The sequence below is a fragment of the Python bivittatus genome, unplaced genomic scaffold (genome assembly GCF_059951505.1).
Source record: "Python bivittatus isolate LINGU-HERP-01145 unplaced genomic scaffold, Pbiv_v1 ctg000410_np1212, whole genome shotgun sequence".
Classification (NCBI taxonomy): Eukaryota; Metazoa; Chordata; class Lepidosauria; order Squamata; family Pythonidae; genus Python; species Python bivittatus.
In genome coordinates this window covers 4406206-4428106 of record NW_028277067.1, presented here as the reverse complement: position 1 = coordinate 4428106, position 21901 = coordinate 4406206, and the positions used below count along the sequence as shown (strand labels likewise).

Genomic DNA, 21901 nt, shown 5'->3' with positions numbered 1-21901 from the left:
AGCCTTCTTGCTGATTTGATCTCATGGGGTCCTTCAAGTGTTAATCGCCACCACCAGTTCATCTTTTCTCTCACTTCCTCACTCCTCTTCAGGGTTCTGCTGAGTCCTATACCAGTCGCCCATCTGACTCTGATGTGTCCCTGGAGGAAGACCGTGAAGCCCTGCGCAAAGAAGCAGAGCGCCAAGCGTTGGCACAGCTGGAGAAAGCCAAGGTAAGTATCTACTTCCTATGGAGTTAGAGAGTTAGGATTCAGAAGATGGCCTGTTGCAAAGTCACCTGCTTGTCTGGCTTCAGACAGGGAGACAAGTATCCCATCTTTTCCTTCCAAAGGGCTGCAGTGCAGTATGTGGACAGCAGAAGAGCAGAGAAAAATAGAAGTTATACCTTATAGTAAACTAGGATATTTTTCTTTGCCTAAGATGGACAGACCAAGGCTGCTTCTATTACATCTACTGAATCCTGTAGCAAAAGATAGCTTATATTCATGTCAACACTGTCATCACATATGCACTCCTCCTGCTGTTTGAGAAGTTATATCAGAGCAGGAATGTTTCTCTGGAGATAAATATGTCCTCTACTTTTAATGGGTTTCTTCATGGAAGGAGAGTCTGCTTTTCCAGAATTCTTGATACTACTTTTCGAGTATTCTCTCTCTATATATCTGATAGGAAATTGTTTTTGAGAACAGAGCAGAGCAGAATTTGGGATGTAATATCATGTGACTTTCTCAAAGAAAACATTCCTTATAAACAAATTAGACCAATTTTGCCCTGCATGTAAAAACTGAACAGAAGACAGGTCTGATACAGGGCAATAAATATTTTGAATCAAATTTCTTGTATTTAAGCTTTACTAACTTAGACAATGTTGCTGCCTAATTGCTAGATGAAAAATTATCTCTTTGCTTTGTTAAAGTCCAATATCCTTCCTGGCTCAAAGGCAGCTTTCATTAAGAATTCCGTCTTTTTTGTATCATTCATGTTTGTAGGGACTCTGCATTGTAAGTTAATCCTTTGTTGCACTTGAAACTTTAGCCTGTAGGAGGAAATTTGTAGTGATCTACATGATATCTTGGGTGGGCTAAGCAGCTTTCTGGTGTAGTTTTGATTATTATGAAAGTAATCCATCTGTGCTTTCGTCTTCTTTTAACAAAAAGAAAGTAATTAAAGAGGTTCTTTTTACTCACCTTTGGCTTGCTGATTTTTTAAACGGTTGTAGCAGCTGGTCACTGGTAACTTTTTAAAACTGTTCCTCTTGTTTTTTAAATTTCAGTATATTGTTACCTTTTAGGGGGGAAAAAAAGATGAGGTCAAGCTGTCAGGTCAAACACTGTGAATACCAGAAGCACCTTGGCTTTCTATTTACATTGAACAAAACTTTCCTCAAATATATTTATCTCTGCACTACTGTAGCAGTTCTCCAAAAATATTGTGTGCATTCCATTAACAGTTAACTCATATCTCTGCTATGAGATGATCAAATAACCCCTTCCAAGGTGAAGATGAAACAGGGACTTGAGGACATGCCATATGAGGACAGGGTGAAGGAACACGGGATGTTCAGTCTGGAGAGAAGAAGGGAGAGGAGACATCAGTGTGCCAATACATGAAAGGGAGACATAAGGAAGATGGTCTAATTCCCATTACTGTAGAAACTATGACCAGAAATAATGAGTACAAGTTGCAGTTACCCGGAATTTACTTAACTACAAGCGGAATCTTCCTGGTGGTAAGATCTGTACAACAGTGGAACAGTCTGCATATGGAGGTTGTGAGATCTCCTTCTCTGGAGGTTTTTAAGAAGAGTCTGGACAGCCACTTCTCAAAGATGTCCTGATTAATTTTCCTGCAAATTACAGGAGGTTGGATTAGATGATCTTCATTGTCCCTTCCAACTCCATAATTCTGTCATTCTGTGATTTACTCCATCAGGGCTTTGGCTACTTCTTCTGCTTTTGTATGGAGTGTCCAACTTTCTGATTAATGCAAGCCAGTTATACACTTCACTAAGAACTTTTATCAAATACTATGCGTCCAAAGAATGTACAAAGATAGCTGTAACCACTGGCCAGACTGTCATGCTTGCTTTTCCAGCTTGTTTCTTGATCAATTCCCCATGTATGGGACTACATAAAGATATAAAGAAGAAACACAGGTTGTTTATCTGTAATCTACTTTTCTGGAATGGTCCCCCCTGCAATCATACAACCTTATCTCCTTCCCTGCTTCCCTGCAGCTGGAATCCTGCTCTTTTTCCTTGGAATGTGTTGTGCAGGAGACCTGAAAGAACAGCAACTTTCTGGAATCTGAGGCATGTGCAACTTCCACTTGGTTGGAGCACCAGTCCCCTAGCTAGGCTTCAAAAATGTTCCAAACCAATTTATGCAGGCACAGAAATACCCCATGGCTGGGTTGGCACAGTTCACTAGATTAGATTAAAATGGATTGGAGATGTGTGGTTCAGTGTATTGCATGAATCCAGCCATTGTTTTAGCATATTATATGATCCCACAATTGTGTTTTATTACCCCTATGTTAAGGTTTAGTGATTTTTGTAAAGCCAGTCCATGCATGCAACTACTCCAAAAAGGCTGTAAGTGGCTATATTAGCTGCAAGTAAGCAAGATCTAGCCTATCTTAGAAAAATGTATCACATTCTTTTTTTAGTAGGACATCAGCATCCTGAGTTATCACTCAGGGTTTACTAATTTTTTTCAGAATTTTATTGAAGCTTCATCTTATGTCATAACAACCTGCACTTTTTAAAATCATCCAAGTGATTCATCCAGATGAAAGATTCCATGTAACTCGAGGAGCTGAAATATTCTTAACTAGGGATTAGAAAAGCTTCAAGTCTTCCTCATCATGCCCTGTAAGCCCATTCTTTTCAAAAATTTATGGTGTGATCTTCTATGAAATCTAATGAGATGTTGGCCTTCTCATAAACCTTGTGGCTTATTGGGGGCATTTCTGGTGGGCATCATGTTGCTGATCTGAAGTAAGCAACCTTTCTTGTGTTGAAAACCATGTTCCTAAAAGAGTAACTTGGAGGGCTGCATTACATGGGCAGAACTGCAGGAAGTGGTAGAGCCAGGACCAAATGTTGTAGGTCCAACATTCTGTCTCTTGATTACCTCTTTTTTTGTAGAGTGGGGAAAGCTCCCCTTACCTTTCTCAAAGACATCTTCTTTCTCTCTCACATGCTCTGCAAGCCTGCTTTTTTGCAAACAGCACTTGAAAGCAGGCTAAGAATGAATTACAATAGGTAAAAAACTGGGAACACCACCTACAGTTCGCATCTAACTTATAGAAAGACCACGCAGATGATACTTTCTGTAATATTATTTGGATGTCTTGGCTTCAGTTGTATTGCTTTTTAACTCCTTCGTTTATCCCAGCCTTACATTTCTGTAGATTGTTTATTATTTCACCTAGATGGGTTTTTTTTAGCATACTAGTATACTACTGATCCAATGTAATGTAGTGATGAAGATGTTGGGTTGGGACTAGAGAGAGCCAGGTTCAAGTCTTTACTGAACAAAGATGTCACTGAGTGACTTTGAGCCAGTCATTCTCTCTCAGCCCAACTTTTCAGGACTGTGAAGGTAAAATGAAGGGAGACCGCAGTGTATGCCACCTTGAGCTCCCAAAAGATCTGTTCAATTACAGGTTTCCATAGTAATCTCAAATCTGGGTATGATGCCTGGGTCTTCCACCTCCACTTCAAAGAGATTGGCCCAAATGTAGGCAGAGCTCACATTCTTAGCAACTGGCTTCATCCGACCTATCTTTACAAATTTCTGGCTGGTCAGTCATCTGCAAATTAATTTGGCTAATGGCATGGGGATGCTTTATCAATTCAGGAGGCAGATGAATGGCTTTAGTAATATTCCTTATTAACTGAACTGGCTGAAGCACTGCTACAAAAATCATGGACCTCTGCTGCAGATTGGCATGGTCCCGAATCTTGTCTCAGCACCTGTTCACCACAGGTATTTCACGGTTGCTATTTTCCCAGCACCAGCCATGAATAGCAGATCGTGCTCATGATAACTACAGAAAGCAGCCTGAGGAGAACTAAAGAAAACCATTCAGTCGATCTATCCAGTAGCATGCCTTAAAACAGGGACTGGAAGTCTGAGCTTAATTATGCTTGAAAAAAAATAAAATTCAGACAATGAGCAAAATGTGCAAAGGCTGTCATACGTCTTCTCCTCTTTCCTCCCTGCTACTCTCTCTACCATTTGTTAATTGGATTGATGTGTTTCAAACAAACAAACAAACAGTAAAATAGTATTAATAAAGAAAAAAGCAACCAGATTAATTGGCTCAAAGGAAAATAGGATCTAGAACAGTGTTTTTCAAATTGGCAACTTTAAGATGTGTGGAATTCAACTCCCAGAATTCCCCAGTCAGCATGCTTCTGGGAGTTGGTCCACACAATTTAAAGTTGTCAAGTTTGAAAATCACTGATCTGGAAAATAAGGTTCCCAGATTTGTTCTTGGGTTTGAGGAGGTGACTGATAACTTGTATGGGTGTCTCCGTGGAGTCTTCTTAATGTGATATTGAAGTGGCTTGCCACTGCTTTATTTTGGGCATGAGGGAGCATCTGGCCATCTTTGTCTGGGTTCAGAAACTAAGCAGGGTTGGGACCTGCTTCATACATGAGTGGGAGATCTCCAAGGAATATCAGGCCTGTAAACTAGTCTGGGAATTCAAACAAACACCCTGGGAGTAGATGAGCTTCCACACAGTTGCCAAGAAAACTGCATAGTGATGGCCATGTAGTCAACCAGAGTCAAGTTGACTCAAAGAAGACGTGGTCTTACCATTTTGAGGAGGTGATGGTTGGAATGCCCAAATGGTATCAGTGCAAAGGGTACAGCCCCCCAACCTTGTGGCAGGCCTTTCCAGCAGATTTCTTTTAGGGTCCTGCTCATGACAGCAGGTATTTGTGTGCTTATTGTAAACCATCACCTTTCTAAGTAAAAGGAGGCTCCCCTTTGGCTGCAACCTCATGATTTTGACAGATGCAATTAGCTAATGAAGCCTCTCAGTCTCCCTCTGTTTCAGCTCTTGGCGGACTCTGTTGCAGCCTCCTTGCAATTAGGATGTCTAGAAGCATTTAGGCAACTGGGATCTGGTCCAACCTTCTTGTTGCCAGGATGATCCAGGAGGTAGAAGTGAGTAGGAGTGGTTGGCACCCAGAACATCCCTAGCTTTCTGCTCTGGGCTTCCTGCCAGCAAGTTTTATCCTTTGCTTTTCTCGGCAGGTTTTGTAGCTGTTTGTTGACTACAGTTTCAGATTAACTGTGGGGCCTGATAGGGGTCTAACTCTTGACATCAGATGTGCTTTGTACCAGGAATGGTGGTGTACTTTCTTGCCTGTTTTACAATACAAATACAATACAAAATACTTTAATGACCAAGTATAAAATATATACAAGGAATTTGTCTTCGGTGATGAACAGCAAGATCAACAGTGCGTTTGGATAGCAACAGAAAAATAATAAACAGTAACAATAACACTATACAGTAAAATAACTTTTTCAAAGGGAGAAGCCACTGTCCAGCACATATCGAGTCATGTAGTATTTAACAGACCAATGGCACAAGGGAAAAAACTATTCCTATGTCTAGATGTTTTAACATATGGTGCTCTGTAGCGCCATCCTGAAGGAAGAAGTTGGAACAGTTTATATCCAGGATGGGAAGAGTCTGCAGATATCCTCTCTGCCCTCCTTTTGACCCTCACAGTATATAGTTCTTCTACAGAAGGCAGGCGGGTTGCAATTATCCTTTCTGCAGACTTAACTATCCGTTGGAGTCTGAGTCTGTCCTGTTTGGTTGCAGAATCAAACCAGACAGTTATAGAGGAACAGATAACAGACTCAATGATTCCCCTGTAAAACTGTACCAAGAGCTCCTGGGATAATTTAAACTTCCTAAGTTGCCGCAGGAAGAACATCCCTTGCTGTGCCTTTTTAATGATGGCTGTAATGTTAAGCGTCCATTTCAGGTCTTGGGAAAGTATAGAACCCAGGAACTTGAAGGACTCTACCACTGATACTGGGCTGTCAAGTATGGTAAGGGGAGGAGTATTAGAAGGATTCTTCCTAAAGTCCACAATCATCTCCACGGTCTTAAATGTATTCAATTCCAAGTTATTACAACCACACCACAAGACCAGTTGTTGAACCTCCCGTCTATATGCTGACTCATTTCCATTTCGAATTAGACCAATGACAGTTGTATCTTTTGCTAGTTGGCCTCTGGGATGAGCAGAGCACAAGGGTTGTTTTTCGTTTTATCTGGCATCAAACTAACTAACAACATGAAAAAAGCAAATGCAAAACAATTATGTTTTAAGATGTGTAACAATATTTATATACCATCCTATGTCTCAAGACTCAAAATGGTAAGCAATGCTGAGAAAATAATACATTGCCAAAATTCACCAAATAACAAAAAAGTGAGGAAAAAAAACAGGTCTGGAAATGTATCTCGTAATCAAAACAACTGCAAGAAAGCTGAGAAGGTTCCTCAAAAGTCCTGTTCCATGGCCATTCCATCCATCAGTATAGCTTATTCTGCTAGTTAGTGATGATGATGATGATGATGATGATGATGATGATGATGATGATGATGATGATGATGATGGTTGGTCGTGCAGTTTAGACTGGATGTGGCATTTTTATCTACCAATCAAGTCCTTCCCAAGGACCTGGGATAGGCAGATGTTGTTGTTTGATGGCATTAAAGGTATCGTTGCAGGATGTAAACTGTTCCAAGTACAGCTGCCTTTTGCAATGGACTGATGGTGATGTTGTCAGTGTCAATGGTCTTCAAGTAGTACTCCAAATGTTTTGGGATTGCACTGGAGTACCAGCGTGCAATCTCAAAACATCATGATGATGATGATGATGATGATGATGATGATGATGATGTATATTTTACTGATTTTAGTAACTTAGGCTACTTTTGCATGTACTTTGCAAGGACGGGATGGTGGGTAACTTTGGTCAGACAAGGCCACTTTTCCTGAAAGATAATCTGCTGGAGAGATGCACAGTGAGTATGGCTGAAGCAAACAAGGGGTGAGATCACAAATGAGTGGGGACAGCCGTTCTCACTTATACCCCCTTATTTCTTTCCCATGTGGCAGACTTTGGGGAAAGGACAGGAACCTCTCACCACAGATTAGAGCTGATCACTTGCAGTGAGTTTAGATTGAGAAGATAAAACATAGAGCAGTGTTTTTCAACCTTGGCAACTTTAAGATGGGTGGACTTCAATTCCCAGAATTCCCCAGCCAGCATGCAGGCTGGGGAATTCTGGGAGTTGAAGTCCACCCATCTTAAAGTTGCCAAGGTTGAAAAACACTGACATAGATGCTAGATTGAGGGCTGCATGAAATTAGTTTGAGGATTGCAGGTGTTCTGTTTCTATGCTACACAAAGTACTGAAATGGCGCTTTTTGATCTCAGGAAATCTATTTCAGTCACTCAGTCCTCTGAGCTCAGGGATATCAGTCTATATGACTAACAGAAATACTTACCTTTGCAGCTATAAAACTAGGAAATAATTCTCATTGTGCCTCTTTCTCCCTACATGGATACAGAAGTGGTTTTGTGTATTGTTCTTTTCTTTTTTAAAAAAAAACTGAGAGGTTATTATGCAACTTCTTTTTCCATGCTAGAAAGTGGTTTCTGGTTGCTATAGACTGTGGTCATCTCATCTCTGCTCCCCCATCAAAATGTTTTTGTTTGTTGTTTTATAGACCAAGCCGGTAGCATTTGCTGTGAGGACAAATGTGGGCTATAATCCTTCTCCCAATGATGATGTGCCTGTCCAAGGCATGTCTATTTCCTTTGAACCCAAAGACTTCCTTCATATCAAAGAGGTAAGAAGTGCAGATGAGGGAGCAGAAACAGTCTGATGGGGAATATGAGGGCTTACCCCAATCCCAGGGGTTTTGAAATGTACAGAACAGTGTTTCTTAGCTAAAGGAACTTCTACCACTGATCCTATGTAGAAATAATCTAGGTGGGGCATGACTCCCACCCTTAAATCAGGAAACAGGAAAAGGGAGTGGAGAAGTGAAGCAGAGCCATCAATCTTCAATTCAGCATCTTGGCAAAGCCTCTTCCTATACATGGGACTGAAGAAAACTCTGAGGGGTTTGACATAGGGGCCAAATTAAACATGACCAATCTCTCTTTCCCACCCCCTTCCCCCACTGCCCCCAATTTTCATTATTTGCAAATATTTTTTCATCTAGGCTTAGGTAAAATTGCTCCCATAGTCGGAGATGCTGCTTCAGCTCCATTAGCTCTCATTTTATAGTTGTCAGTATAATACTATTAATGTATCTTTTGTATTCTTAAAACTTATGATACCTGATCGATACAGTAAGAGAGTGCTGTAAAGATGTACAACATATATCAAATACACACACACATTCTTCTGGGGAAAAGTAGGCTTTTCATTTTTATCTAGGGGGAGACCCAGATTCTTTAACAGCATGATTGGTGGGACTTATGATATGAAAACTTGAGAAGCATTGGTATTTACCAGTGGGTAACAAAGAGCAACCAAGAATGGCTGTCCTCTCTCTTTTCCTCCTCATTCATTTTATGGATTTTATATATTTGATTCTGTCTTCTCTGCTTCAGAAATATAATAACGATTGGTGGATTGGACGCTTGGTCAAAGAAGGTTGTGAGGTGGGCTTCATCCCAAGCCCTGTCAAACTGGAGAACATGAGGGTGCAACAGGAGCAAAAGATGAGACAACATCGGCTCAGCTCCAGGTGGGATAGGATGAGATTGGGTAGAGGAGGAATGACCTTGCCACTCAGTGCTCTAATAGTTGATTGCTGTAGTTCCCTGAGAACCTGCTTTGCTTGTAGAAAGGCTAATCCTTGGCATTTTTCATCAGACCAACCAAGGGAAACCTGTTGCCTTTCACTGTTTTTGAATTACATCTACAACCACCTACAACTCCTGGCTTATGTTAGTTGAAGCTGATAGTAGGTGGAATCCAAGAATATCTGAAGGGCTGCAGGTTCCCCACTCCTCAGTTAAAGGCCAAGGGAAGTCCTACACTTGAAAAACTTTAGAAACTTTATCAACCTTGATGGCTTTTAGTAGCGTTGGACTACAATTCAGAATTCCAAGATGGAATAAATTTTGAAGGTTCTAGGGTAAGGAATGTTTATAGTGTTTTTCCAGCTGTTCTGTTAGCTACTTCTAATCATGGTGAGCATAGCACTAAACTGGAAGGACACTTGGCCTGACTTAATACAGGGGTGATTTTTATAATTATAACTGCAGATGTATGAATCATTCTTTAAGTACCCACATGTGAATTCAGAGTTGGGGTTAGAAAAATAGAAATGAGATAGGGCTGAGACAGCCTTAGATAGTTTATCGTACTGTTTCCCTTGTAGACGAGTATGAGCCACTTGAACTTTTAATTCTTCCATTTGCAGAAAAGTCTGATTTCAAGTTTCCTGACAAAGCTTTTGGAGGGCAAAGTACTAGAAATGCCACAGGGGAACAATCAGACACATCCTATGTATCAGTGTTTTTCAAGCTTGACAACTTTAAGATGTGCAGACTTGAACTCCCAGAATTCCCCAGCCAGCATGGAAGTTTAAGTCCACACAACTTAAAGTTGCCAAGTTTGAAAAACACTGCAATGTATGGAGATTGAGTTCAGGATTGGTTGGGCAGATGTACAGAAATAAGTGGAACATGAAAAGTGCCTTTAGTTGACATGTATTATATCTGAAGAATCTGGTTTATTTTACTGTTCCTGGAAATTCAGGATACTGTGAAACTTCTTTTTAATGAACTAAATGGAGGGAAATGTGTCCATTATTCATGAATGTAGTAGTACTAGTATTTTTTTTTAATATGCACTCATATTTAAACACAGCACAAGACCCATTTTCCCAACAACACCAACCCCATCTTATAAATATGAAATTATTCCTGTGATACAAGTTATATCATTTGTGTCAATTTATATCATTTGCATCATTGCACAAATGATGTAAATATTCCTGAATAATCAATTTTAATAAAACTGAAATGGAGGATAGAGTGGAAAGGAGCACTAGTTGAAGGAGAGGAAAGAGATTGCACTGCCTTTGTTCTGGCCATTGGGGAGTCCTGTTTAGCATCTGCCACCAGGTGGACAACCCAACATTCTCCGTCAACAAGACCGCTAGCCACTTGCTTCTCCTTGAAGTGGCCTTCCATGACCTAGTGCTGTGGTGGCACAGGATGTTGAAAATACTGATCCAACATATTCTGAGGGCAGTGACTGAGGAAAACTGGTTTGAACAAAAATAAATGTCTTTAAATCACATTTAGAAATCTACATTGACTTATACAATTTTAAGGAAAAAAGAGTTGGTATAAGCTTAGAACTGGGTCAAAAATATAGGGCTTGGAAATTCCCTGAACAGCAACTACAAAACTCCAAAATAAGGCTTTTTTGAAAAATCAATATAATCAACAGTGACATTTTCAGGGAGGGATCAAAAGAGGCAAGAGGGCGGTACAATCCCCTCCCTTTTTTATGTGCATGCAACATCAATGCATGTACAAAAGGGCAAAATGGGTTGTACTGCTGCAACTGTCTTCTTGCCTTTTTTTATCTCCTCCCTTCTGGCACCATTGATCACCAGTACCTCGTCAGAGTGGTAAATTTCATTAAATTTAGTGTTCTTATGAAATTTTGTCATTCTCAAATGAGATTAAACAAGATCTTGGAGCTGAGTCTGCTGAAATCTCATGTTTGGGGCCACTTTTGAAAAATTATTTAGATACCCATGTCATTAGGCAAAATTGTACAGTAGCACCTGGTGCCTGCAAAGGTTGTCAATCACTGCTTTAGAGTACATAGTTGGGTGTCAATTTCATGTTTCCTTCTACCATTGAGTGTTTCAGGAAACTGCATCTAGAATGAAACTGAAATAAAATTGTCATGCATCCCATTAATCTCCAGGATCATTAATCTTCATTGTAAATTGTGGATCTTAAAATCCCTTGGACATTCATTCATTCATTTGACTTATATGGCTGGCCATTGTATGTGCCATAACCCTGGGTGGCTCACAACAAAAGTAAAAACATCCAGCAACCATAACACTATAACATGTCTTGGGAGAGACTGCAGAATCCTTCACATGATCTAGCCCCTCTCTTAAATACATGCAGAAGATCATCTCTGCCTTGCAGTGTGTATAAAAGCAGCTTACATCAGTTTCAAACCTATTTAATTCTCATACCTCCTAATCTTTTAATCACTGGAGTTGTTTTTCTGTAAGTCCTTTTTCTAATGAAGAATTTTTAGCAATCTGCAGATTTTAATTATTAGGGGAGCAACATTCTTGGCAGTTGAATATGGTTACCAAATATTTTGTATTTATACTCATCTATACTGAAATTTCATAAAAATATTATTATTTATTAGATTTAGAAAGCCACCTGACTCCAAAATATACTATAAAGAAGAGAACTAGAAGAACTTTGTTGCATGTAGTAGTTACCCAAGGGGAGCCTATAAAATGACATAAATAGGTAATTAAAGAACATTGGTCTGAGTCCACTACAGCAATGTATGTCCAACGATCATAAAATCTAGATGAATGAAAAAAAATTTTTTTTTTACTGAGAAAAGTTGCCAAGCTTGGATCTTCTGGTGGTTCTGCTATGCTGATTTCTCCACGACCTTATCTTCTTTTCCCACCTTATTTCAACGGCTTTTTTTTTTTTTTTGCTTTTGCAGTAAATCAGGAGACAACTCCACCTCCAGCCTGGGAGATGTGGTGACAGGTCCCCGGAGACCCACCCCACCTGCTAGTGGTAAGGCATCTCCTACCCAGAGAGAATGGCTATCAGTTTTTCTACCTTCATCCTAGGTGAAAAGTCCTGCATCTCTCCTCAGTGAGAATGAGAAAAGTCTGAAGCATCAGGAAGACATGACTCAGCTCTATGGATGAAACTAGACATTCAGCAAAATGAGATGCCGTGGGAATGCTATATTTGAATATACCCCACGTTTGTCTCTCCCCTTCCCCCAAAAAACCTTTATGCTGGTCAACAGCATGCACTTCACAGATATTCTAGCCCAGCCTACTTTCTAGGATGCTAGGTGTTCTTTTCTTTTTTCCTTTAACAATAATAAAATGCATTTGCCTATCCATAGTCTGAAATGGTGTAGGTCACCCTGCCTCTTCAGGACTCCATCACTGTAATCCATTGCTTATGAGCAGAGCCAGTCTGTGCCTTAGGCCACTGCCAGGTGACAACATACTCTGGAAACTGGAATTCCTACTCCATTTTTTTCTCTCTTACATTCTCTAGATTATTTTATTTTCCTTTATTTTTCCTTTCTGATTATTTCTTTCCATTTATTTTACCTCTTGCTATTTTCAGTTCATACTTTCTCAGTTTGGTTATTGTTCTTTGGTGCCTTCTTTTTTCTTCCCCCTCCCCCACTACCTTTTACACCTTTTCACCTCGTCCTTGTCCCAGGTACCTTGGACCTGACTAACTTAGCTTATGACCCAGATGCCCTTGATTTAGAGGAGGAGGAGGAGGCAGGAGCCGACGAGAGCCAGCGCACCCCTAAAACTAGTGTTAGCAGTGTCACCACACCTCCCTCCACCACCAAGCGCATCTCCTTCTTTAAGAAGGTAATGGTGCCCCTCTTTACCTGCACCTGCTTGCTGTGTCCTGATAAGATGCCTGCCTGTGTGTAGAGGCTGTTTTTGTCAAGGTCAAGCGCTTGTGTGACTAGGATAGAGGTGATCAAAAAGCATGTCTGGGAGCTTCTGATGTCACTGATCATCCACGGGCAGCATTGAATCTAGAGCATAAGTTACAGGAACGAATATGGTGATGGCCTTCAAACGGTAATTGGCATATTAGATGCACGATCTCTTGGACAGCAAAAAACAGAGGTTCTGTTCGTAGCATTTGTAACGTGAGTATACAAATTATAAGAATGGTATGTTCCAGTGATCACACATACTTTTCATGTGTATGAGCTAAAAGGTGTATTGGCAGCTAGTTCATACTCCTGTAGGGACCATATTGTAAGATGGGCCCAACAGATTATGTTTCCTTTCCCCTGTTCCTCCCTGTCTTACATATCATGAGAATAAAATGATTGAATGGGTTCTCCAATAGGAAGGATAAGAAAGGAATACTTCAATCATCCAGTTATTTTCCCATTTCTTCCCCCCTGTATAAATCCTTCAAAATTGAAGATTCCAACCATTTTCTCCACTGTGCAGGTAGCATGTCCCATTCATTCTTCCCTAAGATGATGGGCCTTCCCTGTGTTGATTATAGAAATGGAGCATTCCTATTCTCCATTTCCTCACTCAAGGAAAATTCTAGCAGCAGAATGTTCTAATACCAAATGAGTGAAATAATTCTGCAATTCCCTGTGACATAGACATGGGATTAAAGCATCCTGTTGGTCACAATCATTCCATAATAACCATGAATATCCAATAGCTTTTCCTCTCCAGATAGAGAACATTCCTAGTGCTGAATGTGCCCAAAAGTACCTCTGAATATGAAATGTGCCTATTCAGACCTTTCCTTAGAAAGAGGGAAGAAAATGATCTGGAGCCTGGTTGTTAAACCAATTCAAGGTACAGGATGGGATGTATTGCAGGACCAAATTATATATCATACTAATCGCTCCATAGTAGTTTGCTATGGAGGAAAGGGGGTGCTTAATTCTTAATTTCTCCAGAAATATCCTTCCAAAGGATTTCAGATGGAGGTGTAGATGGTTGGAGAAAAGTTTCAGGATGGAATGGCTGGTAGGTTAAGAGTTTGCTTCCTTATAATTTTGCCACTGAAGAGAACCTACTGCAGTGGCAAAGGAAGGAGGTAATACTACTCAGATGCCTCAGTAACATGCAGCTGGGCTCAGATTAGATAAGAGGGCCATTTCAATAGGGAGAATGATTTTTGTGTTCAGCTGGCAAAAGCTGATGGGAAATAGTGCACTTCCTTGGCAATTTCTCTCTTGGAAGACTGAGTTGTATGTGCTGTGTAGCTTATCCTGGACCTCTGCCCCCATATCAACCAGCTGGCCTTACGGATGATGTCGAATCCTATCCCACTGCCAGTGCTAAGGTTTGACTGCTTGTTTGTGTGGGTCCTGTAACTGGAGGGAGGGATAGCATTTTGTTCTTTGCTTTAAGCAGCAAAATTGACTCCATTGCCCTTTGGAGTACTTGTGGGGTTGCCATGAGCAAATCAAGGCAGACAAGAAAAGTAAGGAGAAGAGAGATCAAACCAGACACTTGGTGGAAGGTTGTTCCCCACGCCATTTCTGAGTGTGAGGATTAATTTACCCATACTGAAAAACAGCTGGTGTCCAGCTTTCCTCAGCACTAGTTTTCTTCTCCCTTTCCTTCCTGTGCCTACCTACGCTTCTGCAAGTGTGAGCTCTCAGTAACACGCATGCCCTGTTTGTTTTTTCTCTTGCCTGTCCCTTCTCCCATTCCCATGTATCCCTATCCCCACCCCAACCATTAATGGCGATCACTGGACATAGCCAAGCAGAAGCAAAAATCGGTAAGTAAGCTTATAAAATATACCAGGTGATGATTACCCAGGAATTTTTCCCATTCTGTTCCACCAGTGTCCACCAAAGGCTTTCCATGAATCTGAAGTCTCGAAGCTTGGGTCTTTCCCTATTTTGGTCTCTGTTTCTGTAAGGCTGCCTTCCCCAACCTGGCCCCTTCCAGGACTTTAGTTCCTGCAATCCTTAGTTATGAAATTTCTACTTTGGGAAAGTCTGCCTTTATGACTTCACCACCACAACATAACTTCACTACAACTCCCTAAACATGTTGCATTACTTTAATTTTGAATATCCCCCCGTCCAAGTGTCAGAGACAGAACTGAAGCACTGGGTCCCAGAATGGCCTCTCAGCCAAGCCCTCTTTCTTGCTTCTTTTCTGTGATTTCCTTACTTCCTCCTCCACCCCCAACCCTGTGCCCTTAAGAAGAATGGAGCTGTTTATTTATTTATTTATTTCAGTTTATATGGCCCCTCATCTCATCATGATGACTCTGGGTGGCTAACAATGGTGAAAATCCAAAATAATAAATAAATACCACAACAATACATAATCAGCAGCGGAGATAAAACTACAAACAACCATCAACATAACCATGTGAAAGGCCTAAAGGTCAGGGCTGATCTAATCTTCTGGGGGATAATGTTCCAAAGAGTAGGCACCACAACCAAAAAGGCTCTCTTCCTGGATCCTCCCAGATGGCACTCTTTAATAGATAGGACCAGTGGCACACCTCTCTTGCTGGATCTGATGGGACAGGTAGACACAGTCAGAGTCCCTCAGATAACCTGGCCCCAAGCCATGAAGGGCTTTATAGCTAATCTCCAGCACCTTGAATGGAACCTGAAAGCATACTGGCAACCAATGCAGCTCACAGAGCAGAGGTGTAGTATGCACAGATTTGAGAGCACTCATTAACTGCCTGCACCACTGCATTTTGAACCAGCAGCTTCCAGATGCTCTTCAATGTAAAGCACATTGCTGTAGTCCATTCGGAAGGTGACTAAGACATTAACCTCTCAGTTCAGGCATGAGTGCAATTAGTGCACAACATCAAGCTGTCCAAAGCCCTCCTGCTCATGGCTACCAGCTGTTCTTCGAACAGGAGCTGCCAATCCAGGAGGATCCCAAATTGTGCACTGGTTCTGTTCTGTTTCCATCCAGGACAAGTGATGGAAAGTCCCCAAAACCTGGAGGTCATAGAACTCAGAGCCACTCAGTCTTGCTAGGGTTGAGTTGAAGCCTGTTGTTCCTCATCCAGACTCCCACAGCCTCCAGACACCAAGACAGAACCTCCATGGCATCATTTGGTTGGCCAGGGTGGAGATATAAAGCTATGTATCATCAGCATACTGATGATACCTCATGCCGTGCCATCAGATTACTTCACTCAGCGGCTTCATGTAGATGTTAAACAGAGTAGAGAGAGTGCCAAGCCCTGTGGATCCCGACAAAATAGGGATTGAGATTGTGAGAATCTGGAAACATGGGTTTTGATGCTAGCAAAATAAACCAGAAGCAAACCTAATGTTTTGTTCTTTCTCCTTTGCCCTCAGGCAGAGCATGTGCCACCATATGATGTGGTTCCTTCTATGCGGCCAATCATTCTTGTGGGCCCATCCTTGAAAGGATATGAGGTGAGGCATTGAACATGTGGGGTGGGAAGAAGGACTAATGGTGATGTGGAGGAAAAGATTAATGTGGAAGAGTTGAATTACTTTACAGGGAAACTGGGAACATTTCCAAAGGGCCATCAGAGATCCATACATATTTTTCATCTGCCAATCCATCATTCAAATTTGAGATACATCACCTGAAGTCCTTGAACAGCATGTAGCCTTCAAAGCCTTGATGCAGCTCCCAGAGCACCTCCAAAAGTTTAATTGCAACATTTAATTTATAACAGAACTGGGAAATTATTAGATACAGTCTTTAAATCAAATGTAACATTTGCCCTGGCTCCACCCATTTCCTGGTCCAATTCTTGCTCACTTTTTGAGTTGTGGTTCCCTGTGGGACATCAAATGCTGAGTGCAATCTCAGCCCCCAAAGAAGTCATCACTCCAGTTTCCTCCCATGCATTTGAATGAAAGTTGATGCATCATCTTAGTGTAGCTCATCTCAACTCTGCTTCCAATCTGACCCAGATTCCTGTAAAGCATTCTTTCCATCCTTCCCTTTGGCTCTCCACACTATTTTCCAGTAGAAATGGTTGGGAAATGGAGCAGTATTGAATAGCTGTGAGATACCCTTTTGTTGTTACCAGGCAAGGAGGGAGATGAAAGACCTTTCACAGGTGTCATTCAGATGTTTAGAATAGGTTGTGGGATTTACTCAAGCATGTTCCCATCACATGGTTTGCCCAGACATGCTCATTTCCTTTCAAACGTAGTTGACTTTCCTGGTCTGTACCCTATTAATCTAAATCCACCTTCGGTGTTTTACACTCTCTTTTCTCACAAAAATGCTAAAAAAAATTCTCATGCCATTAAAAATGCAGGAAGCTCATTTGTAATATCTTTATTTAGACTAACAAATCTCCCTCTTTCTTGGACAGAATCACTTAAAAAAGAAACTCAAACCATTGCAAATGAATTTTGGTTTTGATTTTAAACTAATATTTTGCATGAAGCCAACTGTAGTGCTTTTTAAACCATCTCCGTCTCACATACGCACACATTTGTAAACTGCTCACTCAGAATAACTCTGGGCAGCACTGTGGCTCGGCTGTAATATGAATGCAGCTGACTGGACCAACCAATCATGGCTGTGCAAATCGTGCCTTACTGGGTCATATGAATTAGTTATTGAATCAAAAAGAAGGAGACCTAGTTTGGGTGAGAACAATGGATTGTATCAGTTGGCAATTAAACAGCAACATATCTGAGAGCTTTACACCCAAAGCAAGCTGGACAAACTTTTATCAAGTGCTGGCATGAACATTTGCACCCATCTTTTACTTTGCCCATATGCAAACTTCAGGATTTTGACTTCTGCATACCTCTTCTCCCCTTCCTGCTTTATCTTCCCAGGTGACAGACATGATGCAGAAAGCCTTGTTTGATTTCTTGAAACGCCGATTTGATGGCAGGTGTGAGCAGGAGCCTTGGGGGAAAAGAGAGGTCTTGGGGGAAACTGGAAATCTTATGGCCACGTCTAGGTGACTTCAGGATAAAACTCAAGTAGAGGTCATAGGATGTGGGAGGGTTGGTACAGAGTTTCTGCCTTCCAGAGTTTCTACAAGTTTTCCTGCATCCCACAAAACATTCCTCCCCCTCTTTCTTCCAGGACATGAAGATTAGACATTTCTTTTTAAATAAACATTGAGAGACAGATTTGTTTGTTTGTGGTTTGTTAAAAACTCCTTTCCTAATTCATGAGGAGAAACCACTTTTATTTAAGTGGACTGAAATTATTGAGGTTCTGTTAGAAGATATTGAGGTTCCTTTCTCTGGTTGTGTCGCCACAAAGACTTCTAAATATCCTAGTGATCCGGTGGGGATACCTGGCAAATGAAGTTGGCTCCCTCAACTATCCATTCCTCTGTATCTTCCACAGAATATCCATCACACGTGTGACGGCTGATATCTCTCTGGCCAAGCGCTCAGTCCTCAACAACCCTAGCAAACACACCATCATTGAGCGCTCCAGTACCCGTTCCAGTCTGGGTAAGGCTGTGCTGAGATCCTGCAAGAGAAGTTCAACTCTTTGCTTTCTTCTAAATTTTTTTCTCAGCATCTTTTCTGTAGGAATAGTGGGAGGGAGGAGAAGGCATGAACACATGACACTAACATTTTGCATGGTGGCTATTTAAGCCTTGTCTAACTCTGATCTGTATCAGTTGAGAACATCTTTTCCTGGATGCTTCTTGATTTGTGTAGTGTTGTCACTTTTTTCTCTTTCCCTGGCAGACCCCTTTGACATAATCCTTGAGCAGGGTATTGGGATGGTCTCTACCGCATCATCAATTTATCTATATCCAGGGATGGAAGTGGGGACACCCTAAAATATGCAGACCATGGACAATGGTGTCAGAAGTATTATGGGGTGCATTTTAAATCATTTGCACTTCTGTGCATGAGGAAGAAAGGATGTTCCTTCTCAACCAACCATTGTAAAAGGAGAAGGCAGTTGGGTTTGTCAGCAGCTTTCTCTATTTTCAGTCCCTCCCCATGTTGTGACTTCATCAGACTTGTAGGCATCTTTTGCTGCTTCCCAATGACTTTGACTCACTCTTCTCTTTCCCCCCTCTTCCCACAATTTTCCTTCCCTTGTGTCTGCGCATCCTCTTCCTTTCTGTGCTCCTGATACAGATGTCTATGTAACCTTTAACTTCACAAGCTCTCCAGTGTCCCTTCCAAGTGCCAATTTAACATGCTTAAGTTCACCATGGGAAATATGATTCTCCCAGTAAGAGAATGGGATAGAGGGTGTTCAAAATCAAAACAAATACATACGCCAAAATGTTAAAAAAAAAAATTTTTGGATTTGTAATTGTATTTGGAAAAGTGAAAAATGCAGAGCCAGAGCAGGCTCATTTTTCACTTTCATTCATTTCCTAAGATTTTAATGAGCCATAGCAAATCCAGAAAAAAATGTTATTTGTTTTTAATTCATGGCCATCTTAAGGACAGCAACAATGCTTAATGTTTTGGTTGCAGCCCTATGCATATTTACTTGGGATAACACCAATTAAATTCAGTGGGACATATCTTTAAATAGACTTAATGCTCTAACACTGTTAGAGAAATCACTTGGTTGTAAAAGGTTACAGATTCTATATGTTTGTTTGTTTGTTTGTTTGTTTATTTATTTATTTATTTGTTGGACATTTCCTATATCTGCCATTTCCAACTTTGGTGCCCTGCAGGTTTGTAGACTTTGACTCCCAGAATTCTCAGTAATGGCCAGGCTACCTGGGCAATTCTGGGAGTTCTACACATTTGGACTGTGGCCTTATTGGGGGAGACTGCCATACTCAGGATACAGCACGTTTGCATCTTAAGTTGAAGAAATATAAGAAAAAATAAACACAAGTAGAAATGTTTAAAACAAGGAGATCACTATGGATTATGGGTAGCACTTCCAAATGGTGTATTTCCCACATTACTGCCCTAACATGGCACACGGTCCACTAAAAAATTCTGCTAGAAGTGATGGGGAAGGACTGGACATCTGTCCTGGAGGACATCCTGCTGGTTCAGGCCCTGTGGACCAGAATTTAGCCGCCTTATTTATACTTCAAACTTGCTTCTTGTGGCCAGCAGCCACTTCACTTTTCATCATTTGAGGGATGGCTTTAAGCCAAAAAGTCTTTGGATCAGACTGATTGTTGATCATTCAGAAATGAAAATAATTAATGTTTGTCCTATAAAATAGACAGATTTAATAAGTGTATCCTTTTTCAAAGGCAGCATCTTCCACAGTCCAACAATGATGGGAGCTATAGCTGTAGTACCTAAAGATGCCAGTGAAAATAGTGAGTTGTGGGATAATTATTAACTGGTTACATTTCACTCCTTGAACAAATGCTACTGTAGGGAACAGTGAAAAACGTTCCCAAATCTGGTGTCTTCCTGATCAGTGGATGTTATTTCTTAGAATTCTCTAACCGGAATGTCCAGTCCTTCAAAAGGAAACCAGGCTGAGAAAGGCTGTTCTGGGACTATCACAGGGCAGTGTGAATCTTGCTGCTATTTTTTTTCCCATGGCAGTGCTGACCATGTCTCCTCCTTCTTTGCTGCTTGCTCTCTGCCTTGGCAGCTGAAGTGCAGAGCGAGATAGAGCGCATCTTTGAATTGGCCCGAACCCTACAGCTGGTTGCCTTGGATGCAGACACCATCAATCACCCAGCTCAACTCTCCAAGACCTCATTGGCACCTATTATTGTCTACATCAAGATATCTTCCCCAAAGGTGAGCAAATTCCCTTTTTCTTCCACCTGATTCTGCTAACAAACTACCTTCCACCTGATTTGGGAAAGAAAGGTGGGGGGCCATAGAGGGACTTGGTGCCAGAATAAATGAAAAAATTCTTATGGTACTTCAGTGGACATGTGCAGGTAAGAGCAGCATATAGGAACGTATTATCTCAGAAGAAATGCATATGGAGATACATGACTATTTTTGACTTTCAGAAATTGGCTACAGTAGTGCTAAACTACACATGAGAATGCAGAGGTTTCACAGAAGCCAGAAATTATTGAACTGAACCAGTGGTGCACCTAACCTAGTACTATTTTCATTGGCTGCCACCTGTTCTCCAGAATTTCAGGAAGGGATCTTTCCCAGCCCTTTTGGTGTGAGGAACTGCATTTGTGACCTTTTGCATGAAAATCCTGTGCTGCCTTTATTGAATTACAGCACGTTTTTTGTTAATTTGTTCCTGCAAAAATTCTGTTCTTAAAGGGGAAGATGTTAAACAGCCTTGAAAATAAAAATACAATATTCCTGAGAGTTGATCAGCAAGTTATAAGATATTTCATACCCTTATTTTCTTACTTTTCATCATTTATATTTTTACCTTGTTGTTTCATTTATATTATTAAAACTATTTGTTACCGCAAAAACTAGAATAATTTTTTAAAAATCCAGTAAAATTGCATAAACTGCCTACTTTGGCCTGTGGCCAATATGGCTGGTCATTTTTGGAAATAACTTCATGACCCTGGTAGTGCTGGGGTTACTTCCTTAATGAGTTTATTTATTTAAGAAATATATATATTCACATTTTACTACTGTTTTCCACTTCCATGGACCATAATGAATGGCTCTATGGTCTAAACCTGAAATAAGAAACCAGTAATAGCAGTCAGGAGAAATGTAAAATGTGGATAATTTGCAAATGTTGTTCTGTTTAATTGCTTATAGTTGTAATCAGACTTTTGTGATGGGAAGATAGTAACCACACTGTGAGTGAGACATGGGTAGAATCTTGATCAGGGGAAGGGAATGAACAACTATGTTGTGGAAGAGATGGAAGAAAGAGCAGGTCCTGGTTCCTGAAGGCAACAAAGACCAAGGGGTTTTCCAGATTTCACCCCAGGCTATTTGTGTTTAATGTTTTCTCTTTTCAAAAACTTGTTCTTAGCATGCTCAAAGTTGAGTGTGATCATACATAAGTGGAATTATGTTCTATCAAATGTAGAGACATCACATAGCTCATACGAATTCATCTGTGGCTTCTTGTTTCTCTTTTCAAAACAATTGCGCATAAGGAAATAACTTGTAACAAATTTGATCACTGGCCCATCTAGCTCAGAAACTCTTCTGGCT

General features: G+C 40.8%; 1 protein-coding gene across 3 annotated transcripts in view; it reads left to right on the top strand.

Annotated features, from left to right (window-relative positions):
• The window catches only part of CACNB1 (calcium voltage-gated channel auxiliary subunit beta 1), a 61559-nt gene that overhangs the window by 26513 nt on the left and 13145 nt on the right, over positions 1-21901 (top strand). For 2 of the 3 annotated variants that reach the window (XM_025177623.2, XM_088143392.1), the window contains 9 exons: positions 93-212; positions 7782-7904; positions 8677-8813; positions 11804-11880; positions 14600-14619; positions 16184-16264; positions 17660-17718; positions 18186-18295; positions 20391-20542. In XM_025177623.2, the coding sequence (XP_025033391.1) occupies positions 93-212; positions 7782-7904; positions 8677-8813; positions 11804-11880; positions 14600-14619; positions 16184-16264; positions 17660-17718; positions 18186-18295; positions 20391-20542 (879 nt within the window). Of the gene's footprint in view, positions 1-92; positions 213-7781; positions 7905-8676; positions 8814-11803; positions 11881-12552; positions 12714-14599; positions 14620-16183; positions 16265-17659; positions 17719-18185; positions 18296-20390; positions 20543-21901 lie in introns of all 3 variants that reach the window. The other variant, XM_088143394.1, reaches the window with a different exon arrangement.